The following is a 14,804-nucleotide window of genomic DNA, read 5'->3' on the forward strand; positions in this document are numbered from 1 at the left end:
ACGGCGGTGGCCGGAAAGAAGACGCGCTCCGTGGTTGGCGAAGGGAGGCAACGGTGGCTGGGGGGTGTCGTTTCCAGCGACTCGAGTTCCAGCCATGGATCGTCATCCACAGCTTGTGGATGCATCTAGATCCGGACACGGGTAAAACTGGAAAAGGTGGCCATGAGGTGCGTCGACGCTGGTTGATTCTATCCGGCTGAGATGGCTTCGAGTTTCAGCCATGGAGCTGTTTTCACGAGGTTGAAAAATCCAAATCTGAAATCAAAAGGGGAAGGTCGCAGACAGGGTGGAGAAGATGGTGCAGATCCGACGATGGCTCCTCGTCTATTGCCAGCCATGGTGTAGCCTCCAAGCTATCCAAATCTGGCTTTGACGGAGTGAGGGTGGTTGTTGTCGGAGATGGTGGTGGCGTGACTGTGCGATGGAGGCGGTGGATAGAAAATGATGGCTAAGTATTGATCGGTTGATGGTATTGGATGATGGTGATGATGTTGAAACCGGATCACGATGGAGATATACACACACATATATATATATATATACACATAAATATATACATGTCATGATATATTTAAATAATTATGACGATTAAGCTTTTGATGTTGTTCCTTTTTATTATTTACTCGATTTATGTTTAATATATTTAAAAAATTATTACTAACCGACCTTGATATTGTGCAAGAAATTGCGATTCCAAAAATATATATATTTTATATGTTTATTCTCTTTTTTTTTAATTAATTGCAGGGTATCCTTTGCGGGGTAAAATACTTTCGGTGTTGGTTGCTAACCGAGATACTTACCCCTCTTCGCCAGCAGAGTCTGGCGATGATAGTGAAATTTACGAGTGCTTATCTCCCTTGAGTGATTTGAATTCTTGCGATAATAGTAGTTCCCAAGAGTCTTTGGGAGGAGTGAGAGAGCGTCTTCTGGACGAGTCTGAGATTTTAAGACCATTCCGAGAACTTGAATTATCATCTAGACATATTCTTAAGATTCCAAAAAATGGAGATTCATGTCAAGAACCGCCTCTGGGATATTTTACTGTATATCTGGAGTACTTTAATTTTGGTTTCTCGCTTCCTCCTCATGCACTTTTGATAGAAATTGTAGATAGTCTTCGGGTGAGTTTAAGTCAATTAACACCAAGTGCGATTCTTCTTTTTATGTGCTTCCTATGTAGAGTGAGCGAAATTAAAATGTCCCCAACTATAGACTTATTTTATGCGCTCTTCTCGGTGCGTCGTTCCATGCCGGGTTTCTATACTTATTTTCTACCTCGCGGAGATTGTAAGTTTTTATCTCGTTGTCCATCTTCGAAAAGCGATTGGAGAAAAAAGTTTGTTTATGTCTGGGATTATGGTTGGGAGGTTCCCATAGTATGGAGTCCGGGCCACCGGAGAATTATTTTTAGCAAAACTCATCGTGAGTTGAAAATTGAATGTCGCTCCTTAGGTCTTTTCAAAAAGTTGGTTGATCCACAAACTTTGCTTCCTGCCGGTATTTGTTTTTTCATTCTCTTGCATGCTATTGTATTTTTTAAAAAAAAAAATAAATGTACCTTGCTCGATGTAATTTGAGAATTTATTGTATTTATTTATGTATTATTCTCCTTGTTTTTTTTATAGGGAAAAAAATAAGTTTGGCGGAGGTCGGGGCGTGCATAGAGAAAAATGAGAAGGATGCGTCAAAAATGCTAAGAAAAGACTCCACAAAGGAGCAAGCAATCGTTGGTTTTCAAGAGCTTTCCCGGAGGAGGAAGTCTCCCGGGCCTTCAAATCATGCTCAACGTTCTGGCCCACCATCCAAATGATCCAATGCGCATAATAGAAAGACTGGCGGCAAAAGGAAAGATGTTGCAGTTGGACCCGACATCGATGCACGTAGCAAAAAGGTTGAAGATCCAAGAGATCCAAAGAAAAAACGTGACGACGAATGAGTAGTTGATCTGGGAGCTCTCGAGGGTCGCCACTTGTTCGTAGAAGGAGTGAACCATAAAAATAATGTTGGATCTTTTTGGGATTTGAAAGATCTAGAAATTGGTTGGAGAACGGGAGCGGACCTGATTGGAGATCATTATAGGGTGCATTTACTGCCACAACCTACCGAAGTGTTGACTCGGTCTCTTGCTTCGTCCGCCTTCCAGGTATATCATTATTTTCTTGTTGTTATTTATTACGATTTTTACGTAACAAATAGTTTTCTTTATCTATGGGTTTTTATAGATTTTATCGCTTGCTCATACTTTTCAATTTCGAGAAGAGAGGTCTCGAAATTCCGGGAAAAAAATTGATGACGAGCTTACGTCCTTAAGGGGTGAGTGCAAAAGACTTAGCTAGGAAAACACTAAGGCTAGAGATGATTTTCTCAAGTCGCAAAAGGATCTTGAAGAAAAAACCAAAAGGTATGATGTCTTGTGCCGGGAGATGGAGGAACTTAGAGGGAAATATTCTCATGAATCAGAGACCGGTGAGATTTTTCTCAATTCGTCAATAGGCAAAAATCTCTTGCGAAGCACCGGAGAAAAAGCAATTGAAGGCTATCGAGAATCCACAGCTTTTAGAGATGAAGTGATTCAGCGGGCGATTGTTATTCATGATGAAGTTGTCGTGGATTGTCGCCAAGAACTATGGGATACTAAACTAGTTCCGGAGGAAATTATTATGATGATTCACCCTAAAATTCCGGAGCCTAAAACTGCAAGAGTTGAGGATGACTCGAATCCTCCCTTAGGGGATTTATTGGGAGGTATGGGTGATGAGGAGATGATCGAAGCTTTGCGTTCAAATTTTTAGCTTATACAATCAATAATGACGGTGTGTGTCGAAGCTACATGGAGACTATTCATTAGAGCCGTGAGCTTTATTATTTCTTGCCACTTTTGGGCAAAATTTTTTTTAAACAAAGTTAAAGTCATAGACTTTGTTTGTTCTTTTTGAGTAAATAAGTAGTTGCTGGAGGAGCAAAGGAAAAACAATAATTCCTTTATATATATATATATATTCAATTTTGTCGATTATCATATCTCTTTTGCATTTTGAATTTGCTATTGCATACTTGTTTGATGAATAAAATACTATCGCTTTAATATTGGAGTACTTGGGAGGGGATCAGTCTCCCAAGATTTTGTCTCATGAAGAAGTCCTAAACCCACTTAGTACGTGGTAAGGTATCCCGGGACTTGTAATATTATTATTTCGTCCTGACCTCTTACAGCATCATAAGTTAAAATGTCCCATGGGGCTGGCCAAGCCTCTTTTTGTTGGAAATTTTTTTTTATGATTGCTAGGGTCTATGACGTTTATGTCGTAAGTAAGCGTTAGTATAGGAGAGGAGATATGATATGCTTTCGACAAAGTAATCTGCTTGTATAACAAAATAACCATATTAGTTAAAAACTGCATAACAAAATTGTAATAGACAAACATAAAGAAAATATGCTAATAACAAAAAAGGTAAATTCAGCTTATTATTGGCGAGAGTTGCAGTTTATGCATAAAACTTCTTTAGGTTGGCCACGTTCCAAGGTCTGGGAAGTATTCTTCCATCTGAATGTTGGAGGCGATATGTTCCCATCTTCACAATCTCAATTACTTTGTATGGGCCTTCCCATTTTGGATCTAGCTTTCCAACGGATTTCAAGATGTCAGATTTTCTCAATACAAGGTCTCCAACTTGGAAAGACCTTGGCTTGACTCTATCATTGTATGCTTAGTCATACAAGCTCGATATCTCTCGGCTCGTGTCGAAGCTTCATCTCTCAATTCATCCACCAAGTTCAATGATATTCGAAGGGCTTGGTCATTTCCAGATGAAGTGTATTGTTTCACTCGCCATGATTGCTCTCCAATTTCGGCAGGAGCCACAGCTTCCGCTCTGTAGGCCAAGTTGAAAGGAGATTCCCCAGTTGAAGAGCATGGAGTGGTTCGATATGCCCATAGAATACTTGGCAACTCATCTACCCATTTCCCTTTGGCATTGCCTAGGCGAGTTTTGAGGTGCTGTAGAATGGTTCGGTTGGTGACCTCGGTTTGCCCATTCGCTTGAGGATTCCCGACAGAAGTGAAGAACTGCTTGATGGAAAGTCCTTTGCACCAATCTTTTATCTTCGCTCCAGATAATTGAGTTCCATCGTCCGAAACTAAGGTTTGAGGAATCCCAAATCTGCATACTATATTCTTCCATAAAAAATTTATTATGTCTCTTTAAGATATTTTGGCCAATGGTTCAGCTTCCACCCATTTGGTGAAATAATCCACTGCAACTATCAGAAATTTTCTTTGTCCGGTAGCAGGAGAAAAAGGACCTACCAAATCCATTCCCCACTGAGCAAACGATAAAGGACTTTCTAGGGGCTGCAAGATTGTAGCCGACTGGTGATGGAAGTTAGCATGCTCTTGATATGTGTGACAATGTTTCGCTAACTCGATAGCGTCTTGCTTCATCGTTGGCAAGAAGTATCCTTGGCGTAATGCTTTCACTGCAAGAGCTCTGCCAGCTAAGTGATTTCCACATATTCCTTCATGAATTTCACGGAGCACATATTTTCCCTTAGCTGGCGTTAGACACTTTAGGTAAGGTAAAGAGAAACCTCTGTTGTACAGTTCTCCGTCAATGATCGTGAACCGGGCAGCTCTCACTCTAAGTTTTCGAGCTTTGACTTGATTTGTAGGTAGGTTACCCCGCATCAAATAGTCGATTATTTCATCTTTCCAACTATGTTCTTCGTTGTCAGCACAGAAGATTGTAACATCATTTCCATCAGTTTCTTCCTTGCCATATGTTAGGAATGTAATTTTCCTATTATCAATGTTGGCCAAGGATCTTGCTAACTTGGCGAGACGGTCTGCTGACTCATTTTCCCCTCTAGGTATCTGCTTTATATCATAGATGTCTAAACGCGAGAGAAGCTCATTCACTTGAGTGAGGTATTCAAGCATTTTATCTTCCTTTGCTTCATAATTTCCATTAACCTGACTGACGATAAGTTGGGAGTCACTGTGTATCATCAGTCTTTTTGCTCTGACTGACAGGGCCAATTTAATTCCCATGATGAAAGCTTCATATTCTGCCTCATTATTCGTTGCAGGGAATAGAAATTTGATGGCATATTGAAATTTATCTCCCTGTGGGCTCTCCACAACTATACCTGCACCGCTTCCTGTTGAGGTTGATGACCCGTCGACATAAACTGTTAGAACCTAATGGGGGGGGGGATTTAGGTTCTAATGACAACTTTAGCAATTTAAAGAGATTATGCAAATACGTGAAAGAGTGGGTGCCCAGTGAGCCAACTTGTGGCTATGGGCTTTGATGACTCTTTGTACAAACGATCTTTTGTTTAATGTAATTTACACTTTTATTAATGGCAATGACTTTATCTTTCTTCATATTGTTATATTATGATATACTATTGTTGTTTTGATAAAGACCTTGAATATACTATAGTGTATGTAAGATGTGGTAGAACATGGGGATGTCTATCATGAAATACATCTTATAGTCACTGTATATTCTAAACTGTTCCTAGTCGATTGAGCCGTCCGATAATAAGGATAAGGATCGCTCGAGTTTGAGACTAGCATTTGCGATGCGGAGTACCACGTTTCATTGGTAGGGAACATGGAGATGTTCGAAGCATGCAAATGGATATTCATAGGATGAATAATCGAACTACCCTATCCGGACTTTCCAAGTGGTTATCACTTATCGAGTGGATAAAGTCCGCGGTTTTGGTTGTACACCATTAGTCCTTACTACTTGAAACATCATGGAGACTCTATATGCTAGTACTGTACTTTGACTCGTTTACCGACTCTATGGGGGTCATCAGGTGTCGGGATTGGGTACAGTTACAACACATATAGGAGTCGATGCATTGTTGTCAAGGATTCACCACATACTTGCGAGTGTGGATATCCTATGCGATCTGAGGAGATATTAGTGTGACGAATCTCTGGCCAGAGTACTTGATGTGATTTAAGAAATGGTTTCTTAGTAGCACATGCGATGTCACTAATTTGATCTTCAAGATGTATTGCATAGTTATCGAATCTTGAGCGACTCTCGATATACCAATGGTTGTTGATTCGATCGGGATATATGGATGAAGGGACCGTACTGTACGCTAACCAAAATCTACTGGTTCTTGTAGGCACTATCAGTGATACCTAGGGAATCATGGGGCGATGTTGCTAGGCGCTTTACCATGATTCGTTGGGCAAGTCGGAAATCGTTGTTCCGAGTCACAAGGAGTTGTGAGCCCACGGCTAGCTGTATCCCTGAACCATTGAGGGTGGTCACATAGTGTAATGGAGTTTTAATCCCCGTTGAGATAGTTAAATTTAAAGAGTTAAATTTAATGAATAAAGAAGTTGGACTTCTTAAATAAGAGTAAGGGAGTAGGATTTCCTAAAATGACATAGGGATGTACATTTTTGGAAACCACTGAATTCGGATTCAGGAAAATTTATCTTGACTTTAAAATGTGCAAAAATGGTTTCTGTGCACATTGGTGAAATCGGTTCATCAATCGGAGTCACGATGAATTTTATATTAATTTCTGAACATGCGGGCTTTGCTTGTCGGGCCTCAACTTATGACTAATGGGCCCTAAGGTGTTAGTGGTCTGCATTATAAATAAGTTATTGCAGTACAGAAATTACACACAACAGGTCATAATTTGAGACAGGTTTTTCGAAAACCCTAGCCTCCTCTCTCTCAAAGTGGCTGTACACCCTCCCTCACTCTACCTGAGATTTTCCGGTCTGTGATTTTGAATTGCAGTCTGGAATAGCGAATCAAATTCGTTTATTCTCTTCGTAGAAAACTTCTGATAGATTTTCTAGTGCAATCTATCAGAGGGATTAAACCTCCATTCGTGGACCTGATTGAAGGACAGAATATTCATCAGTTCCAGGGAGAGACAACAAGAGCAGATTAAATCTGTTGGTGTCCAGAATCTCGATTCGAGATTGAAGGTAAAATTTAATAATTGTTATTTAATTTTACACACACTTATAATTTAATCGTTAAACGGTAGATACCCACACTATGGAATTGTTCCATAATAAAAATTTTAAACTTCCGCTGCACCGGGTATCAATCGTGATTGATCTGAACGCCAGTTTTCCAACAGTGGTATCAGAGCCAGGTTGCTCAGATCAAACGATTAAATTAATCGATTGTACAAAAATTTTTGAGTCTTGGTTTTTTAAAACAAAATAAATATTTTAAATAAAAAATTTTTTTTTTTCGGGCAAAACCCGGGCAGCGATTGGATCGCTGCCCGGTGGGGCAGCGACGGTCGCTGCCCCGGGCGGCGCACGTCGCCGCCAGGGCAGCGCTCGGCGCTGCCCAGGGCAGCGATTGTTGCTGCCCTAAAGGGGCAGCCGGGCTGCCCCGGCCCGCGCCCACGGGTGCGGGCCGGCCCGGGAGTGTCCCGGGCGGCCAGCGAAAAAAAAAATTAAATTTTTATTGAAAATTAATTTTAATGTGTTAAAATTTTATTTTTGGTCCGGTCAAAAATTGTTTTTGATTGGTTCACGAGATTTCGGATCGAATTGTTCGAGTCCGTAAACTTTAAAATTGATTTTTGGATAAATTTGAATTTTTGGAAAATTTTAATATTTTATCCTTAAATTGAATTTTGAAATCAATTATTTTTGGTACAATTGATGATAAGATTTGATCTTATGAATATATTGAGTAAAATATGATTTTATCCATAAAATTGGATTTTGTAGATAAAATATGATTTTATTTGATAAAGAGATAAAATATGATTTTATATGTAAAATGAGATTTTATATATAAAATATGATTTTATCCTGTTTAAATTTGAATTGCCACTGCATGTTATCCAATAAATTAATTTTGAATTAAATGTTATTGGATAAGGATGATCGATTGCCATGACCAATTTTGTAGGTGTATGTTAGGAATTTACATTTGTTTTTATTGTTGTTGGTTTTATTAATGGGCCTGGTTTATGGCCCAGTATGAATGTCATATGTAATAAAAGTGGGCTTGGTTTATGGCCCGTTCCCACCCCCTAAAAAATGTATCCCCTACTTGTCATTTTTATTTATTGTAAATACATTAGATTTAGTGGGAGATCAAGATTTGAAGATGGTGGGCCCAGCAGACAATAAAGACAGAAGAAATGTAAATTGGAAGCACATGTAATAGGATTGCATTGCATACTGCATATTACCTAGGATTGGACTAAGACTCGTGATTGGCAACCACGGGTCAATTAGAAATGGAATCGATCATCCTATATAATATATGATATTATGATTGTATGCATGTTTTAGACATAATTGCGTAAATCCGGCAAGCATGCAATAATTTGAAATTGATGAGACAAATTTTTATAATTAAAAATCCCTCATTTTTAAATATGATTTAAAATTGATATCAAGATAAATAAAGGAAATTTAAATTTGTTTATATATTCCTACCTTCCATCAACGGTCAATGTATGAGATGCTACCCGCGGATACGGTCCGGCTCATATTATTGGGGGGGCCCGTTCGTCGGAAAGCTGTACATTGGATCGACAAATGTTGTAAGTTGGGTGGAACTCCCATGGGATCGGCTCATATTATTGGGGGATCCACATGGCGACCGTCCATCACAACTTAATATTGATGGGTCATCTTGACATGTCACTATAAACGGCGTCATATTATTGGGCCCTTATTGGACATGAGGTAAAAACATGGGGGTTGCTTTGGAAGCAATTGGGCTCTACCTTTTGAGAATTATGGTTGGCTGATATTATTCGGGACCATAAGTTTGTCAATTGGACTCCATGTTCTCACTAAGGAAAAAGTTTCCCGTTTTCACTAGAGGGTAGTGAAATCGTTAAAATAGTGGGAGTGAGATTCATAAAATTAAATTCGCCTATTTTATGTCTTAGTAAATTAATTAAACAATCATCGATAATTGTCTGTTTCATCTCAGTAATCCACATGTTTCTATTCTCCAACAAAACAAACTTACTGGCGCAAACAATACAGAATGATTCCATAAGTTAAGATTGTCCTAAGTTCGGAAAAGATTTTCTAAAGTGTTAGAAAAGGATTCTCCGAAAACAGCCCCGGCTGATGTAACTGCCGAAAGGTTGGCCGAACTAGAGAAATGGTTGGACCATGATCTCAAGGCCAAATGTTACATGCAAAATTGGACAAGTCTAAACAAGTTTGCCATCACTGCAAGAAACCCGGTCATTGGAAACGTAACTGCAAGGAATACCTCAAGCAGTTGCGAACTGCAAAGGGTATGTTTTACATTAAAATGTTTTTCTTAATACTACTTCTTGGGTATTGGATACCAGATGTAGATCTCATATTTGCAATGAGTTGCAAATGATGACAAGAAGTAATAGGCTAAGGATGGGTGAGACCCAGTCAAGGCTCGGGAATGGTTCCAGAGATAAATCCAAAGCTATAGGAGACATTTATTTTTGCAGAACAATTTTAAGTTTTTTTGAGAGATGTTTTATTTGTTCCGGATTTGATTAAAAACATTATTTCTGTTTCTATGCTTGATAGAGATGGTTATTCTTGCAATTTTGTGAATGGGATTTGCAATATTTACAAGAATGAATGTTTGATTGGAAATGGACAACTTGAAAACGATCTATACAACTTAAAACTAAAAGACGTTCCAATAAATTATGTTGATAAACCGGCGACAACAAACAAAAGGAAAATCGATAGTCAAAACCCGGCAAACCTTTGGCACGCTAGACTAGGTCATATTTCCTCAAGGAGGATGAACAAGCTAGTGGGAGAGGGCATGTTTGATATGTCTGATATTAACTCTCTACCTACTTGTGAATCCTGCCTAAAAGGTAAAATGACTAAATCTCATTTTAAGGGGAAACCTGAGCGTAGTCAAAATCTGTTGGATTTGATCCATACAGATGTTTGTGGTCCATTTAGAGTTGGGACTCAATATGGCCACACCTACTTCATTACCTTTACTGATGATTATTCAAGGTATGGGTATTTATATTTAATGAAATATAAGTCTGAAGCATTTGAAAAGTTCAAAGAATTCAAGGCTGAAGTAGAAAACAAGCTAGGTAAAAGTATTAAAGCACTTCGATCGGATCGAGGTGGAGAATACTTGAGTACCGAGTTTTTGGACTATCTGAAAGAGAATGGGATTCTCTCTCAGTGGACTCCTCCTATGACACCACAGCTGAATGGTGTATCGGAGCGTCGTAATCGAACTTTGTTGGACATGGTTCGATCCATGATGAGCTTCACTGAGCTTCCACCTTCGTTTTGGGGCTATGCGCTTGAAACGGCGGTATTGTTGTTGAACAACGTCCACACTAAAGCAGTGGACAAAACACCATACGAGTTATGGAATGGCAAAGCTCCTAAGTATTCGTACTTGAGGATTTGGGGATGTCCTGCTTACGTGAAGCGGACAGTGGGAGATAAGTTGGATAGTCGATCCAGCTTATGTTATTTTGTAGGGTATCCGAAGAATTCAATCGGATATTATTTCTATTATCCTGCTGAAACAAAGGTGTTTGTTTCTAGGAATGCCACCTTCTTGGAGAAGGAGTTCTTATTGGATAAGAAAGGCGAGATGATGGAACTCGAAGAAGTTCGAGAAGAACCCGAAATACAAAATAACGATCCTACGCCTCAGGAACCATTACTGGACACGCCTGAACCTAGAAGATCCGAGAGAACTTCTAGACCTCCTGTTCGATATGGTCTTCTTCTTGAAGGGGATCAAGATGAACCCGACATTGGATGTGATCCAAGAAACTTCAAGGAAGCAATTTCTGATGCGGATTCAAATTTATGGCTTGAAGCTATGCAGTCTGAATTGGATTCAATGCATACAAACCAAGTTTGGTCTTTAGTAGATCCTCCTGATGGAATTGTTCCAATAGGGTGTAAATGGATCTACAAGAGAAAGCTTGGGCCTGATGGTAAGGTATTGACCTACAAGGCGCGATTGGTGGCGAAAGGTTACACTCAAAGACAAGGAGTTGACTATGATGAAACTTTTTCACCAGTTGCAATGTTCAAGTCCATAAGAATCCTTATTGCCATAGCTGCATGGTATGACTATGAGATATGGCAAATGGATGTGAAGACTGCTTTTCTTAATGGAGACATTAAGGAAGAAATCTATATGAAGCAGCCAGAGGGGTTCACATCCATGGGAAGCGAGCATAAGGTATGCAAGCTTCAGAGATCAATTTATGGTCTAAAACAAGCATCAAGAAGTTGGAACCAGAAATTTGATGAAACAATAAAAGATTTTGGTTTCATCAAGAATCCGGAGGAACCGTGCGTGTACAAGAAAGTAGTTAAGGATGCTGTGACATTCTTAGTACTTTATGTTGATGACATCCTACTCATTGGGAATGATGTAGGGATGTTGCAGTCAACAAAGATATGGTTATCAGGTAGATTCTCGATGAAGGATTTGGGTGAGGCATCCTACATTCTTGGGATACAGATCTATAGAGATAGATCTAAGAGAATGATAGGACTCACTCAATCAACCTACACCGACACCATATTGAAACGGTTTTCAATGGATGGGTCCAAGAGAGGACATCTACCCATGTGTCATGGAGTTTCTTTATCCAAGTCTATGTGTCCCAAGACTGATGCAGAGATAGAGAATATGACACATGTACCATATGCGTCAGCTATAGGTAGTATCATGTATGGGATGATATCTACCAGACCGGATGTAGCATTTGCTCTGAGTGTCACGAGCAGATATCAGGCTAATCCTGGTAAAATGCATTGGAAAGCCGTGAAGGACATTCTTAAGTACTTACGAAGGACTAAGAATATGTTCATGGTATATGGAGGACGAGATCTGAAATTGGAAGGCTATACCGACTCTAGCTTCCAAAGTGACGTGGATGACTCGAAGTCAACCTCTGGATTTGTGTTCATGCTCAATGGCGGTGCTGTCTCTTGGAAGAGTTCCAAGCAGGACACCACAGCGGATTCCACCACTGAGGCTGAATACATTGCAGCATCAGCTGCTGCTAAAGAGGCCGTTTGGATGAGGAAGTTCGTCCAAGAGTTGGGCGTCATTCCTGAATTTGTTGGTCCAGTCCCGGTGTACTGTGACAACACGGGTGCCGTTGATCAAGCAAAGGAACCAAGGTCTCATCAAAGATCCAAACACGTACTGAGGAAATACCACATCATCCGGGAGATTGTGGAAAGAGGAGACATCACTGTCGAACGAGTGGCCTCTGCAGACAATATCGCTGATCCGCTTACTAAGCCCTTGCCAGGACCATTGTTTGACAAACATCGCGAAGCAATGGGTCTACGTAGTATGACTAGTTGGCTATAGGGCAAGTGGGAGATTGAAAGAGTGGGTGCCCAGTGAGCCAACTTGTGGCTATGGGCTTTGATGACTCTTTGTACAAACGATCTTTTGTTTAATGTAATTTACACTTTTATTAATGGCAATGACTTTATCTTTCTTCATATTGTTATATTATGATATACTATTGTTGTTTTGATAAAGACCTTGAATATACTATAGTGTATGTAAGATGTGGTAGAACATGGGGATGTCTATCATGAAATACATCTTATAGTCACTGTATATTCTAAACTGTTCCTAGTCGATTGAGCCGTCCGATAATAAGGATAAGGATCGCTCGAGTTTGAGACTAGCATTTGCGATGCGGAGTACCACGTTTCATTGGTAGGGAACATGGAGATGTTCGAAGCATGCAAATGGATATTCATAGGATGAATAATCGAACTACCCTATCCGGACTTTCCAAGTGGTTATCACTTATCGAGTGGATAAAGTCCGCGGTTTTGGTTGTACACCATTAGTCCTTACTACTTGAAACATCATGGAGACTCTATATGCTAGTACTGTACTTTGACTCGTTTACCGACTCTATGGGGGTCATCAGGTGTCGGGATTGGGTACAGTTAAACACATATAGGAGTCGATGCATTGTTGTCAAGGATTCACCACATACTTGCGAGTGTGGATATCCTATGCGATCTGAGGAGATATTAGTGTGACGAATCTCTGGCCAGAGTACTTGATGTGATTTAAGAAATGGTTTCTTAGTAGCACATGCGATGTCACTAATTTGATCTTCAAGATGTATTGCATAGTTATCGAATCTTGAGCGACTCTCGATATACCAATGGTTGTTGATTCGATCGGGATATATGGATGAAGGGACCGTACTGTACGCTAACCAAAATCTACTGGTTCTTGTAGGCACTATCAGTGATACCTAGGGAATCATGGGGCGATGTTGCTAGGCGCTTTACCATGATTCGTTGGGCAAGTCGGAAATCGTTGTTCCGAGTCACAAGGAGTTGTGAGCCCACGGCTAGCTGTATCCCTGAACCATTGAGGGTCACACAGTGTAATGGAGTTTTAATCCCCGTTGAGATAGTTAAATTTAAAGAGTTAAATTTAATGAATAAAGAAGTTGGACTTCTTAAATAAGAGTAAGGGAGTAGGATTTCCTAAAATGACATAGGGATGTACATTTTTGGAAACCACTGAATTCGGATTCAGGAAAATTTATCTTGACTTTAAAATGTGCAGAAATGGTTTCTGTGCACATTGGTGAAATCGGTTCATCAATCGGAGTCACGATGAATTTTATATTAATTTCTGAACATGCGGGCTTTGCTTGTCGGGCCTCAACTTATGACTAATGGGCCCTAAGGTGTTAGTGGCCTGTATTATAAATAAGTTATTGCAGTACAGAAATTACACACAACAGGTCATAATTTGAGACAGGTTTTTCGAAAACCCTAGCCTCCTCTCTCTCAAAGTGGCCGTACACCCTCCCTCACTCTACCTGAGATTTTCCGGTCTGTGATTTTGAATTGCAGTCTGGAATAGCGAATCAAATTCGTTTATTCTCTTCGTATAAAACTTCTGATAGATTTTCTAGTACAATCTATCAGAGGGATTAAACCTCCATTCGTGGACCTGATTGAAGGACAGAATATTCATCAGTTCCAGGGAGAGACAACAAGAGCAGATTAAATCTGTTGGTGTCCAGAATCTCGATACGAGATTGAAGGTAAAATTTAATAATTGTTATTTAATTTTACACACACTTATAATTTAATCGTTAAACGGTTGATACCCACACTATGAAATTGTTCCATAATAAAAATTTTAAACTTCCGCTGCACCCCGTATCAATCGTGATTGATCTGAACGCCAGTTTTCCAACAATACGCAAGTGGAAGACTTAAAGCAATCAAATATAAGTGCAGTAAATAAATGCATAATGTAAATAAAGCAGTAAAAGGGATAAGAGATGTTTATGGAAGTTCGACGATAAATCGTCTACGTCTCCCCTTCTTGGTTAAGATCGATTAACCAAGGATCCACTAGCACTTCGAACAACTTGGCTTTGATGTCTCCAAGGATAGCCTTACAACTTGACACGATCACCGCGCCGATACAACTCAACACTTGGCCTTAAGGGCTCCAAGGATAGCCACAACACTCTTAAATACACTTGGCTTCACACACAAGTGTTTACCATAACCGAGCAACCAACTCACGAATGAACTTATACAAACAACCCTCGATTTTGAATATATATCTCACAAATATTTCATTTAACTCTTGTAGGAGAGGAACTTGCTTGCAAAGAGAGTTGAGAGTGAATTGGTGAGTTGAGAAGGCTTCAAATGGTATGTATTTATAGGTGCCAATCCGAACGGGTTAGGGTCATCCGAACGGGCCTTCGGGACGTCCGAACCTTGTCTGATTGAAATTCAAAT

The 14,804-nt window shown here is 39.8% G+C and overlaps 1 protein-coding gene across 1 annotated transcript; it reads right to left on the bottom strand.

The window, feature by feature from the left end:
• Window positions 1-3,656: 3,656 nt before the first annotated feature.
• Window positions 3,657-5,051, bottom strand: LOC140862640 (uncharacterized). The gene is made up of 2 exons (XM_073265673.1): window positions 4,311-5,051; window positions 3,657-4,178 (listed from the first exon to the last, which is right to left on the bottom strand). Exons 1-2 carry the CDS (start codon window positions 5,049-5,051, stop codon window positions 3,657-3,659), a joined length of 1,263 nt encoding a protein of 420 aa, XP_073121774.1.
• Between the last annotated feature and the right edge of the window lie 9,753 nt (window positions 5,052-14,804).

The sequence above is a fragment of the Henckelia pumila genome, chromosome 4 (assembly GCF_033568475.1).
Source record: "Henckelia pumila isolate YLH828 chromosome 4, ASM3356847v2, whole genome shotgun sequence".
Classification (NCBI taxonomy): Eukaryota; Viridiplantae; Streptophyta; class Magnoliopsida; order Lamiales; family Gesneriaceae; genus Henckelia; species Henckelia pumila.